General features: G+C 39.1%; 1 protein-coding gene across 4 annotated transcripts in view; it reads right to left on the bottom strand.

Annotated features, from left to right (window-relative positions):
- PCDH15 (protocadherin related 15) overlaps positions 1 to 13,717 on the bottom strand; it is a 620,078-nt gene that overhangs the window by 33,173 nt on the left and 573,188 nt on the right. For all 4 annotated transcript variants that reach the window (XM_035137532.3, XM_035137542.3, XM_035137541.3 and 1 more), the window contains 2 exons: positions 9,433 to 9,609; positions 3,195 to 3,413 (listed from right to left, as the gene is read on the bottom strand). In XM_035137532.3, coding sequence (XP_034993423.1) covers positions 3,195 to 3,413; positions 9,433 to 9,609 — 396 coding nt within the window. The remainder of the gene's footprint in view (positions 1 to 3,194; positions 3,414 to 9,432; positions 9,610 to 13,717) is intronic.

Genomic DNA, 13,717 nt, shown 5'->3' with positions numbered 1-13,717 from the left:
TGCTGTGTCCCTGTCCCAACAACAGACAACACACGACGACACAGCAAGGTCAAGCACAAAATGCCCTAAATATAGGGAGAGGTGGGCGGGTGTTCCGATGCACTGAGCCCGAAAGAGGAAGCGCCACATGCATAGATATTTATAGGTCCCTCGATCTGTTGAGACAGCACCCCATTGGCCAGATTAAACCAAGCAATGAGGGACCTACCAGTCGGGTGTTGTGGCTGTCCAATATACCCACCCACAACACAAGGGTCAGCCTCCAGGTCTCACTGCAACACATGCCCTCTTTTAGGAAGGACACACTTTAACTTTATTGCTTTCCATAGGAATACTTCAGCCAATATTAAAAGTGGCATATGGAGACCTCCATTTCAATATGATCTTTGCTTTCAACATGCAATAGCCAAGGGGTGGAGAATCTGGGGGCAGAATGTATCTCTCAAGTTCTTTCCAACTGGCACTTGGGATATTTCCTCGGCCACCTTCCCTCTCCTCAGGCCACAATCCCAAGTGATATTTATTTATCCTATGTAATGCATTTGAAACAAGGCCAAAAATAAATACTTACTCTTTAAATCTGTTTTGTTATGCAGAGTGATAAAACAGAGAACAAAAGTTGTGAGTTTCACTTAGTAAAAATAATTCACATTGTGAAATCTAATAAATTTCATAAGGCATTAAATTCAACTGTGCAAATCACATTAGCACTAAAACATTAATGGATTAGTCAGTTAACAGTGCAATCATATGAAGGTCTGCTCAGAAGTAGACCCTGTTGAGTTCAATGGGATTTTATCCCAAGTAAATGTGTATAGTACTACAGTCTTAAAGAATCAATTAATAAACTAAACAGGCATCGCTGATCAGGCAATGCAAATTAAATTAAGCATTTTACTATAACCAGGAAAACCACAGATGGCAAAACACCATCTTAAGAGAAGCACCACCATTCTCATATAGGAGTTAAAGTATCTTCAGAGACAGCAGCTGATGTGTCATATAAACGTCCCCTCTTTAAAATAAATCAGCAAGCTTTTTTCCTTTAAAACAATCACATGTAAATTGTTACAGGTAGGTAGCCGGGTTGGGCTGCCGTCGAAACAAAATAAAAATAAAATAGAAAAAATCCTTCCAGTAGCACCTTAGAGACCAACTAAGTTTGTCATTGTTATGAGCTTTCGTGTGCACGCACACTTCTTCAGAATTGAAGAAGTGTTCTCCATTTTGCTCTCCATTTTGGAGAAGGCTGTTCTCCATTTTGAGGTCCATTTAAAATGTGCCACTCTACTTTGATTAATTCATAATTTGTGGTTCACCATTGATTTCTTCTTCAATACAGGATACCAAAATTTCAGAGGTGCCACTTAATAGAAATGAGCAGCAATATTTTTTTTTGGTTATTTGCAAACTATACAAGAAGGCACTGAGCAGTGCTACAACACTGTTAATTCACCCTGGAAAACAAGTAGTGTAAAATTCATTTAACTTTACTGTGCTTTTTTACAATCTGCAAAAATTAATTCATTGAATATTAAGCTGATCAGTGGGCTGGAAAGTATTGAAAAATGTAGCTATGACACACACGCAATTTTAATACAAAGCAATTCTTAATGTTTCCATTTTATGTGCACCAATGATGACAGTTATGTTCATTTGGCTTTAATTCTTGCATTAACTTGAAAAGTTATTTTGCCAGCTTTGATATTTGGTGATTAAGGCCTAGCAAAACCTTAGGAGAAGAGGAAAATACACATATTCCCTTATTATTTAAGTACAGATCACAGGTGACAGGTACACAGGAGTACTATTGAATATGGTTTAAAAAACCATCAAGGTATTCATATGCTTATCCTTATTAATCTTACTAAAATTTTATTAGTTGCTTTTTCACAAAAGAGGCAAGAAGCAACTGACAAACTTTGTAATACTACAAAATAGTTCAAAATACAAACGTTAAAGCCAAAATAAATCATAAACATAAGAACACATCCACACATGCAAAAGACAGGTTGAACACATCCTACTTCATTTAAAGAGGTCTGGAGGGCGGCAGTATGAAAATGGGCCATTTCCATGGTGGCTCCCTGCTTGTGGAATGCTTTCTCCAGGGAAGCATGTCTGGATCCCTAATCCCCCCCAGGCCTTTGGCTAATTAAATGATCTATGGCCTTTTAAATGTGTTGCTGGTGGGGGAGACTTATTGGTTTTGGTTGTTACTATGGTATGTATTCTTGTGTTTTTATATTGTAAACCTTCCTATGATCCTCCGTTGAAGGGGGGGTATATAGATTTAATAAATAATAGTGACCACAATAATAATAACAACAAACACCTAAAACCCTCCAAATTAAGGGCCAAAAGCCTGGGTAAAAGGAAACCTTTTTTGCCTGGTGTCTAATATTATTGTTATTATTATTTACTGAATTTATATACTACTCTATACCCAGAGGTCTCAGGGCATTTCACAGAACAAAATCAAAATATAAAAGCACAAAATATATAATCAAAATAAAAACAAGCCAATAGCACCTCCCCCCCAAACCCCCATATTTTAAAAGGGCATAGGAGCGTTCTACAAGCAGGGAACCACCACTGAAATGGTTCGTTCTTACCTTCTGCACCCCCCTTGGAGGGATCACACAGAGAAGTTTAGAACTCACAGGATGGAAGTAATCTGAAATATGGATGATGGGGTGCAGAAAATCTATGTTGCAGCCCCTGGAAAAAAACTGGATTCCTGCACTAATGATCCCTTGAAGCATACCAGAAAGCGAGAGGCCTTTTTCAGAACATGATGAAAGTGTGATCAGGTTGTGTGAGGAGAAAAGGAGAATGTTTGGTACCTATAGGCAGCTGATGTATGAATAGAAACCCGTAGCTCATTTGGCTGAATTATTAGTTCTTCTAAAGTCATGGGAACAAAACTGGAACCTTATTTGTGACATGTATCTTCCACCTTTGAGTTCTGGTCCTTGCCCCCCAAATGGTGAGCCTCTGTTTCCGAAGAAGGCAGAGCCTTGAGTTTTTCTGTAAATGCTCTTGGTGAGGAGGGGAGACAGTGGAACCTGGAGCCTAAACGGAAAGGGCTCCTCAAGTGTGCATGCTGGGAATGTGACCAAAAGTATGGAACATGCCACCAAGCACAGCCCAGTCCTTCATCTTTGATTTATACAGAGTGCTGGCATACTTACTGTTTGTAGCTGACCATAACTATTAAAATAGCAGGCATGCAGCAAAGGATGATGATGACAGCCAGAGCCAGCAATGCCCCTTCTGTGTAGCCTACGGCTTGGGCCTGCTTCTTGACATTGGCCACCACATCTGGAGTGCGGATTTCCAAAATGCGTCCTCCTTGCCCAAGGTACGGCTGAAATTCTTTATTGATATCAAGGAGCTTGCCATCCAGAAATCTTGAATATTAAAATAAAATAAAGAAAAGAAAATAGCAAGTGAAACAGGCAAGATCAAGCTGCCATCTCTCTTCTCCAAACCTGGTGCCTCCTCCAGATGTTTTGTAGTGGGAGTTTTCATCCAAAACATCTCAAGGGCACCATGCTTGAGAAGGCTATTCTATTCCTATTTAGGGCTGTACTGGACATTGTTTAATATTTACTCCAATATCAGCATATTAGACACAGATAAATGATTATTGGGAAGAAAACAGAAAAGTATTTATTGGGGGAAAATATGAACATTCTGATTCCCCCCCAGTGCCCTTTTGGTTCCCAATAATGCTTTTTGTGCTTGGGGACAACAGTTTCCTCTTCCTTCTTTGCCTTTCACTGCCATGGTGCCTTGCTTGGCTCACTGCTGGGCTGTAGTGACCCACAGGATTGCTCTTTAGGGGGGTGACATTTGCAATGACATTGCACCAGACATAGCATCATGAGATCACAGCAAATCTAAACTGTCATTGTTAATTGGGCTGAACAGCATCGGGGGCAAAGGGGGAGGAGTAAAACGGAGCCAAGACACAATGACCCCCGAAAAGAACCAAAGGGTATTGAACAACACCGACGCAATGCAAACATGATCATAATAGCGAGTGCCCAAAAGACCACATAAAAACAAGAATGCATTGCAAGGTGTAGATGCTGTTCTGCAAATGGGGAGAACATCAGGAGACTCAATATTCCCAATATTCTGTCTGAACTATACCATGGGCCCATTGAAGTTAATGGACATAACTAACTTAGGTTCATTTATTTCAGTGAGTGTATTCTGAGTAGGACTTAGTTGAATATGACCCCATTAGACTAGCTGCACATTCAAGTGTAATGCAAGAAGAAAGCCTCTCACTGCACACTAGATGATGCTCGTGTATGCTAGATGTCATTTGTACTGATGAAGAAAGAACATGAAGGAATTTTGCTTGGCCGGCAGTATACTTCTGGGAGATGTAACACCGCCTCTCCTAAAAATTCTGTAAGCAATTTCTCTACAAACCTCTATTTTAAGGTTTTTATAGCTCAACTGTGCATATTCCACTCCAGATGAAATCTGGCATACTGTACAAAATGAGACAGGGGACCTTTTTCATTTTTTAATGTCACATATTTTCATGAAGACAGTTTGCTTGAGAAATTCTCTCTCTCTCTCTCTCTCTCTCTCTCTCTCTCTCTCTCTATCTATCTATCTATCTATCTATCTCTCTCTCGTTTGTAGAAGATAATGCAGGCACCTAATATTTGGTACCTGACAGTCACCTTTTCCTGGTATTAGTAATGGAATTGCAAAGTAGCACACAACTGGAGTTACTTTAGCAAATAACTTCATACGCATCTTCAGGATATTCTCAAGTCAGCACTCAGTTCAAAACTGCAATTATATAATTGATCGCAAGACTTTGCACACTTACGTGGAAGAAAATGCCACTGAAATCAATGGAACTTCCTTCCAAGTATGTGGAGTTGCAGCCAAGAATACCAGATAAAATTATGCAGGCTCCATTCTGTGTGAGCACTTCAATTAATGAGACGTGAAACCATCACTTAATATCCAGTGACTATAGACTGTTGATATACTGAAATAGGGAACCATAGCCAACTTTATGTTCCTCTTGATAGGAACAGGGTATCTGCATAGTCACATCTAAGTTTCTCTTTACTGTCATACAGCCACATTTTGTCCACAGTGGGCAAACTATTGTTTGCATAGTCAAGATTTTTTAAAAAAATTGTGATCTCCAGTTCTGGTCTGGAGACAAAAGTGGGTTGCATAAACCAAGCTTTGCTGAGAACCAGGAAATATGGGAGGATATAAGAGCCCATGAAGGGAGGAGAGAGAGTTCTAACACAGGGCCTGTGTCCTTTATTTACATCTCTCCATTCTCTCTCCCCCAAAACACATTCTTTCTGCTGTTCTCCATTCCCTGAAGGACATTCCTTGAATCGGGTCATGAGCCATGGAAAGAAGAAAAAACAGGGGTCTGAAGAACCCAGCTTACTCTTCCAAAGGACAAGGAAAGCCATCTCTAAGATCCCCCTGCAGGATCTGCTGGGTAAGAAAGGTCACAGAATCCTCTTCAAAGCTTCTTACAGCAGGATTAGGTGATGGAAAGTACCAGTTGGAGTAGCTTTGGAGATTAGGATAAGAATCTGAGCTTATCTGAACCAAACCTCTGGAGGTTCCTAGCCACAAGCTAAAACATGTTAATGCTTCAAATTGAAACTCTCACTTCATTTCCCCCCTTTACTTTGCTAAGCTGACACTCATTCACCTCTACCCCAAAGCCAAGGTACTATTCCCTAGGATTTTGCTGATTAAAATTTTATAAAGCTTTTGAAGAGAGGGGGGAAAGGCTGACTGTGCAAAAATAAGAAAATTGTTTAATTAGGTTGCTTCTAAGCCAGTGTTAATCGGTAGCTGTTCAAAACAAGAAACCACACACTTTCTTCACTTTTTTTCACGTTAACCTTCTTTAGTACAAAGTCTGTATATTAAATGAAGGAAAAATGATACAAGATGATTCCCCAGACCTGTCTTGGGGTGGGGGTGGGGGTTGAGGGTTGGAAAGAACAACCAATTAACACAAGATGCTAAATCTCTAAAAATTACACAAAGCCGGGCTCATATTGGAGGCTGCTGTTAGTGCTGATGGTATAGAAACAGTTCTTTTTTAATATGTGCTGTGATCCTGTGTACATTTACTTGAGAGTAAAATATCTCGGCTATTGGGTGCTGCAGCTCTTTGGGTGTTCTTATTCACAATAAGAAGAAGATGTAGCTGTATAGTCAGTTTATTAGTTGCTGGCTTGTTTATTCTTAGTGGTTCAGTTCTAGTTATGCAGCTAAGAAAAGGAAGTCACAGAAGACTGGCAGAAGTCATACAGAATAACCTCTCATAGTCCAAAAGGAAAGTAGAGTTGCCAGCCAGTGACGCTAGGTGTTAAAAAAAGAGTTGGTCCAACTGCTGAAGTATCACCAGTGATTTATGCAATTTGTGCATATGACGCTTAAAAGAACAACTGTGTAACGTGTGCAACAAAGTTGTTTCCATTTCCAGGTATAGATTGTCACAGGAGCAGCTGCACTGGTGAAGCTTTCTGGAGCACCAGAAATTGTGTGGTGGTTGTGATCTTGTGGATCATCCTTGCAGAGTAGTTATCAAACTAACATCCAGAAACAAAAACAAAACAAAACAAAAAATAAGGGTCTTTTCCTGACTCCATATTATGAGAGGAAGAATTAGAGGGGACTGCTCTGCAGCCATGTAGGTAGCTGATCTAAAGGACTATCAGCTGACTGACCCATCTACAGAAGCATGATGCGAGTGGGCTTTGTGTATGTGTCAAGGAAAACGTCTTCAGCCAGGGAAGAGTACCAGCCTGGCTCCAGGGCTTAAGCCCAAGAAAGATATTCTACTATTGTAAAACAAAACACCCATTTTGTGGCTGTTTGTTACATAGCTTACTAGAAAGGCAGTGAGATCTGTAAACTAGCAGATCTCTAGGCAAGCTTCACAGGATCACTGAAACCCTGTATTTCAGAAATTGTCTTCATTCCATTGAATAAGTTGAAACCAAAGAACGATTCTAATAAAATATCCTGTTGAGTGCATGATTAACTATGACTTTTAGGATATAAAAAGAGGACATAGCAGGATAAAAGAATGACTAGGGACTGAAATACTACAACATGGGACAAATTTGCACAGGGATAATATTCCTGCATACAAACAAAGCACTGAGAAAATGCAGATTAAGACATCTCACCATGAGTGCAAATAACTATCTTGTCTTAAGTGATAGCTGTGTGAATGCAACTGATGACTGTATTCATCCCTTCTTTTTTGAGTGTGTGTGTGTGTGTGTGTGAGAGAGAGAGAGAGAGAGAGAGAGAGAGAGAGAGAGAGAGAGAAAGGGGAAACCAATCAAAAGGTTTGAAACTACAGAATAAATCCTATGTTTTCTTGTTTTGTTCTGTATGTTCAAACCTTTACCACTGTCAGGCTGTATATTTGCTACCTGTTAATATAATATTAGTTCATAAATTAATTTTCTCCTCTCTTTTTCTGTAGCTATTTCTAACCTATGATGATCCTATTCACTATACCTCTTCTTAACAGCCACATGCTTTTCTATCTCACTTGTGCTATAATTTATCCACACAAGGTTTGGGACTCAGGAGAATAAGATTCCTCTAATGAATCACAATTCAAAAGGCATCCCATAGGTATTTGCTTCATGGACATATGACTGACAGATTGCCTCATTCCATCATGGAGCACTGTGACCTGACTTTCCTTCGGGGAGAAGAAGTACAATAAAATATATGCAAAGCAGCAGGAGGCACAAGAGGGGGTTTGGAGAAAGAATAATGATCTCCCACTTTCCACAAATACAAGGCAACAGATGATATAGGTTTGGGAATAGAGGTGAAAAATAGCAGTCTTCACAAATGAATGAACCAACACATGCACACTCATTGCAGCAAATGTCCTTAGCTTGCTGACTGTGTCATTCATACAACTGCTGAAGATCCAGACAAAGTTTGTGAATAAGAATGTGTGTGGGGTGGAGAGGAGGGAAATTCAATTCAGTTCATATTTGAAGCCAATTTTACACTTTCCAAAATGGTATGCAAATTGAGAACAAAATTCATTCTGTCCTTTGCAATGCAGTTCTCCAACCAATGTTTACAAAAATGCAAATATTAGAAGAAATGCGTGAATAAATGAGTATATATTAGTAAAAATAGCATACAAACTGCATTATATTAGGAAAAAAAATATACGTTCATCAAAGCTGCAGGCAGAAATGTGTTTATTAGTAAAATATTGTACTTCATTTAGGATATTATTGAGGATAGAAAATTGCTTTCCCACTGGCCAGGCTAAGCTTTTCTCCCTGACTTCTAGTTTTCTAGTTACAGAGAATGCTTTACAGTGGTGCCTCACAAGATGAATTAAATTCGTTCTGTGAGTCAATTTGTTTTGCGAAAAATTCATCTTGCGAATCCATTAGGAATGCATTGAATTTTATTTTATTTTGCTCATAGGAACACATTGATTGAATTTCAATGCATTCCTATGGGAAACCATGATTCGCTAGATTAATTTTTCACAAAATGAATTCGTCTTGCAAGGCAACCTCTGATCGCAAAACCCATTCGTCTAGCGAAAAATTAGTCTAGCAGGGCATTCGTCTAGCAAGGTACCACGTATTATGAAAAAGCATTCTGTCATGAGAGCCTCTACCAGTGATCCAGATACAGTCCAGACACAGGTTCAGCTTGCCTTCAGAGTCCTATTTGAGTGTCCCCTCCCATGTAATTACAGTTATGAAAAAGGAGAGAGTGCTGTTGCCCTTTCTCTCTCTCCCCATCTGTTGTGCCCCCATTGTCTCAAGGTTTATATTGTCCAGGATCCTAAATTACATATGGAGCCAATCTTCTTATGGTAGGCTTCCTGCTGCAGAAGTTATCTTTATAACAGGTCAGAGGTGTGCAGATTGAGTGGTGAGGACATGAGAGAGGAAGGTAGGTTCAGGAAGCATGACTCAAGTCTCCTGTTTCTGGTGGGAAAAACTAGATATATGCTTCTTTCGCCTGCCCAAAAGCTAGGTAGCGAATGGGAAATATATATTTCTACATATGCACTGGAAGGGCAACCTTGAAATGACACTGAGTCAAGATAAAGCTAGTTTCAAATCCTAATGTGTTGTATGAGACAGCAGAATTACATGGGTACTCAAAACTTTCCAATGAGCCTTATGTGGAATGTGGCTATAAGTATTATATACATATATCAACAGCTTATAGGTACATCACGGTGTGCATGAAATCACAGTGTGGTGCAAAAGGAGAAAGGGGTATTAATTTTGCTAATCAATGTGGTTAAGTCAGTAACTAAAATAACCATTCTGCCAACCAGATATTCACAGTGCTGACAACAGATATAATGCTACAATGACATGATGGAATACATACTTGAACAGCTCGTTCCTCATTATAGCACGGTTTGTTTGAGGGTCAATTGCGTAGACCATAAGATCGGATTTCGAATAGTCTTCTTCTGAATAGCCATCTCCGTATCTGCGAGCACCAATGGATTCTACCACAACCCTTGCGCCAGGAATCTGGTCTTGAATATAGCGTTCCAAAATCCTGATAATGGAATACAATAGAAACATCTTCTGTGACTAATTGACATGTTCATTGCAGAGAGACAGAGACACACACACAGAGAAGCCCAATGGTAAAAAAACACCTAAAACCCAGGTATTTTTAAGTACAAAACTCCTAAGGAAAACTGTAGCAACAAAGAAGCAGCTCTCACCAGCATTGTGCCATAACACTACTAATGTCTATTTATGATAGCATCTGAGTTTTAAATGGCTTTGTGGAAATTCCAATGGTATTTTCCAAATAAAACTGTTAGCATTATATAGGAGTCAGTTTCACCTCTTCATGAAAGGCTAATAAATTCTCTCTCACACAATTATGCCGACAATGAGTTGCAGTAGTATATTTCATTGATACATACAAGATGAGATAACATAGCAGGTAGCAGTGTATCTAGTATTCCCCAAGAAATATAGTAAGCTTTGCAACCAGATATGGAGCTGACAGGTTTACCACAGGATGATAAAACAAACAAGCAAAAACCAGCCTGCAGTTAAACCACAGGCATTATATAGAAACTGACAAAACTGTTGCAAGATAGCTTAAGCAATGTAGTTGCACAGATACATACTGTATCAGGGACATAGAAAACACAGTTCGAAATTGTCCTGAATCTAGCAGGCGAGATCTATCCACAGAAATAGGCTTCTGCACCGATACATATCTAAATGCACATCTATGCTCTTCTTAAAGGGGGTTCAAAGCAAAAACAAAAACAAAACACAAATAAAAAACCAATGCAGTAAACAGTATAACAAATTCAAAATAACTGTAAGTTAAACCAAAATAGTAAAAATCAAGTCAATAGAAAAACAGCAACAACTGGATTTTGTCATTATTGAAAAGTAGCAGCTGAAAAACTTGTTGAAAAAAGTAGGTTTTAGCTCAGCGGCCCTCCAGATTTTTTGGCCTACAACTCCCACGATCCGTAGCTACAGGACCAGTGGAGGGCCGAGTTTGCCTATGCCCGTTATAGTCCAACAATATCTGGAGGGTAAAGACTTTGGCAGGGTACAGACATTTTATGTCCTTTATACAGTTGACTAACAGGTCTGGGAGCTGAGTGGTTTGTTACTATTCAACGTTTTGCTATGTTCGTCTTTGGATTACCGTATCTGAGATAGAGATGCCAGAGGAATCTTTTGGCCTATAAAGCAGATTTCCTTGCACTCACGCATTCAATCCCCAACCCCAATCATGACATGGACTCTTGTTATGAAGGTTTTTCACCTGAGTTGTTTTTTTAAAGAATGAAAGTTTTAAAAATAATAATAATGCAGCACTGTAAAGAGATATTTAAATTGCCTTATAATTTATGTTATTTACATATTCACTGATATATAATTGGTGCTGTCCTAACAGGGGCCTCATTGCTTTTCTTTATCCTGAAGTGTTGTCTGCTAATTTTATATGCAACAAAGTTGTTTGTTGCTAGAGGCAGTCTATAGACACTAAGGATGCAATTCTAACCATGTCTATTCAGAAGTACCGGTAAGTGTCATTGAATGATTGCAACCTTTTAAAAATAGAGTACATCATTCATTATTGTTCTTTTCACATGGAAATAAGTGACCTGTTGTCACCTGTTGATTTTTTGTGTGCTCCTCAGTCAAAATCTGAGGATTTCTAGCTGTTAAACACAAAACCCTGTTTATTACAAATATTTAAAACATAGACTAACTTGAGCATTATTTCAACAAATCCAGACACACAACCATCTTCTGTATAAAGTACTCATTTATGAAATAAAATGTTGCATTACAAACACTTTTACAAGTGACATTACAATGACCGAAGGAACGTGCCTGTAAAATGTTTATTAGGTAAAGGTAAAGGGGCCCCTGACCATCAGGTCCAGTGGTGGCCGACTCTGGGGTTGCGGCGCTCATCTTGCTCTATAGGCTGAGGGAGCCGGCGTTTGTCCGCAGACAGCTTCCGGGTCATGTAAATGTTTATTATGCCCACAGTAATTCACGCAAGCCAAAACACAAAGAGCAAAAAATATCAACAGGATGTGAAACAGTCCTTCCCTGATATCTGAGCGAGGGAAATAAAACAGGAGTAAATTTCTGTCAAACTATAAAATCAAGAACACAAGCCTTCCATCCTAGCTTGCCTCATTTTGGAGTAAGCCCAGTTGAATTCAATGGGATGTATTTCCGAGTAGATATGGTCAGGTTTAGATTTATTAACTTTGAAAGGGAACCCATAGGGAAGTTAACTGGTTTGTAAATGCTGATGACTGATATATGCACGTCTATTGCGTGCTACGATATTAGTAAAAATAAATAAATAAATGTATTTCCACATCAGCAAATGATGTAACAGAAGACTTGTGTAAAATAAACCAGTAACAGAAAACACTGGATCGAAGTGTGAATGAACAGATTGAGGCACCTTTGTACATCCCTACTTGGGGATACTTCAAAGAACAACCACTATATTTGGGGATACTTCAAAGAACAACCACTTTAAGATGGGAGTCCCAGGTTCTCTTGTCCAAGGAACCTATAAGAGCCTTGCCCACAATTTAAGCAACACTAGGAATCTCTCTTGGTCCTCTTAAAGATTGCAACTGGCCCATCTTTCCTTTCTCAGTGGTTTCTCATGGTTCCTGCATCCATTCTGCACTGGAAAGAGGTGTCTTTTAGTACTCCGAAATGTTTACTGTGACAAAATATATAAACTACTCTAAGGACACGATAAGCAAGACTGCAACAGCACAATACTAGGAATGGCAGAAAACTCATCCAGTTCAGATCAATATTTGCTGTTCCTCACAATATTCTTTGAATTTCATTTTATGTTTTAAAAGGGCTTGACACTGATTATTCTAACCATACAAACATCTTGGGTACAAACCTCACTACTGAAAATTTCAATATACAGATCAATGAATTGTTTTCAAACTGATCCAATGAACAGTATGCCTCTGTCCTGTTTCATCTGAAATTTAACCTGACGGAAAGAAACTACTAACAAAAGCAGAGCTTTTCATATTCATTATAGACAAAGGCATATGTACATTTCAGAATAGTATCTCTGTGGGCATTTGCTACATGCTGCATCTAATGAAAAGGGGATTTACAGGAGTTACAGGAATGGCTGCGTGAACTTCAAACATTGTAATAATGTAGCAAACAGCTATTCTGTTCTGCAATTTAGGAGTTGCTGAACGTGATAGAGATGGAAGGTGAATATTAACTGTGTACCCCAGTGTTAAGAAAACTAAGGCAATGATTTTGTACATTTTTGTTTGTTTGAAAAATACACATAATTGTATGGCTCTAGAAATAATGCAAAATCCTCCCAGTATGGTTTTTTCTATAAACATAGAATGAAAAGGAGCATCTTGATGAAGACTAATGCATTGTTGGGTTTTTTTTAAGTGTGAAAGCCTTGCTTGTGGGCTGTTGCTGCTGAACTCAACAAGAATGAGAGATGAGAAGAAAAAAAGATGACAAATAAGAAGAGCTCTGTTGGATCAGCATTCTCCATAGTCCAGTGTTCTCACAATGGCAAACAAGATGCCTGAAAGTAGGATCTGAGGACAACCATCTCCCACTTACAAATCCCAGAAAGTGCCATTCAGAGACATCCAACAATGGAGGCAGAACATAGCCATGATGGCCACACACAGAGAAGCAGAGGTTTACGTGGATTGTAAAGATCAGAGATAAGGTACGTGAAGGACCCCAGAATCTCAAAAATGGCATATATATATATGGGAAATATGATGAAACCACAACTGCACTGTTTCCAGTATAGAGTAGCGCATCTATGCACTTATTTTTGTCCAAAATTTTAAAAACCGGAATGATTTTAGGGACCATCAAGTTTAGGCAATATTGGTTCTGTTGTAGTGCAAAAACATCTAAAGCAGGAGTCACCAGCTTTTGGGTGTGTGTGTGTGGGCATATCTCACATGAGAAAAACTGACTTGGACATGGCACCATAGACAAACTGCTACATGTGCCACAATCATGCACATGTGGAAAACACACATACGCACACAAGGCATCACAATCACATACATGCACACACTCCTGCGGGTGGTTTTTCCAACGCTATTTTATAGGGGGGGAGGGGT

This window comes from Zootoca vivipara, chromosome 5 (assembly GCF_965207765.1).
Source record: "Zootoca vivipara chromosome 5, rZooViv2.hap1.1, whole genome shotgun sequence".
In the NCBI taxonomy this organism is placed as follows: Eukaryota; Metazoa; Chordata; class Lepidosauria; order Squamata; family Lacertidae; genus Zootoca; species Zootoca vivipara.
This window is presented reverse-complemented; position numbering and strand designations above follow the sequence as displayed.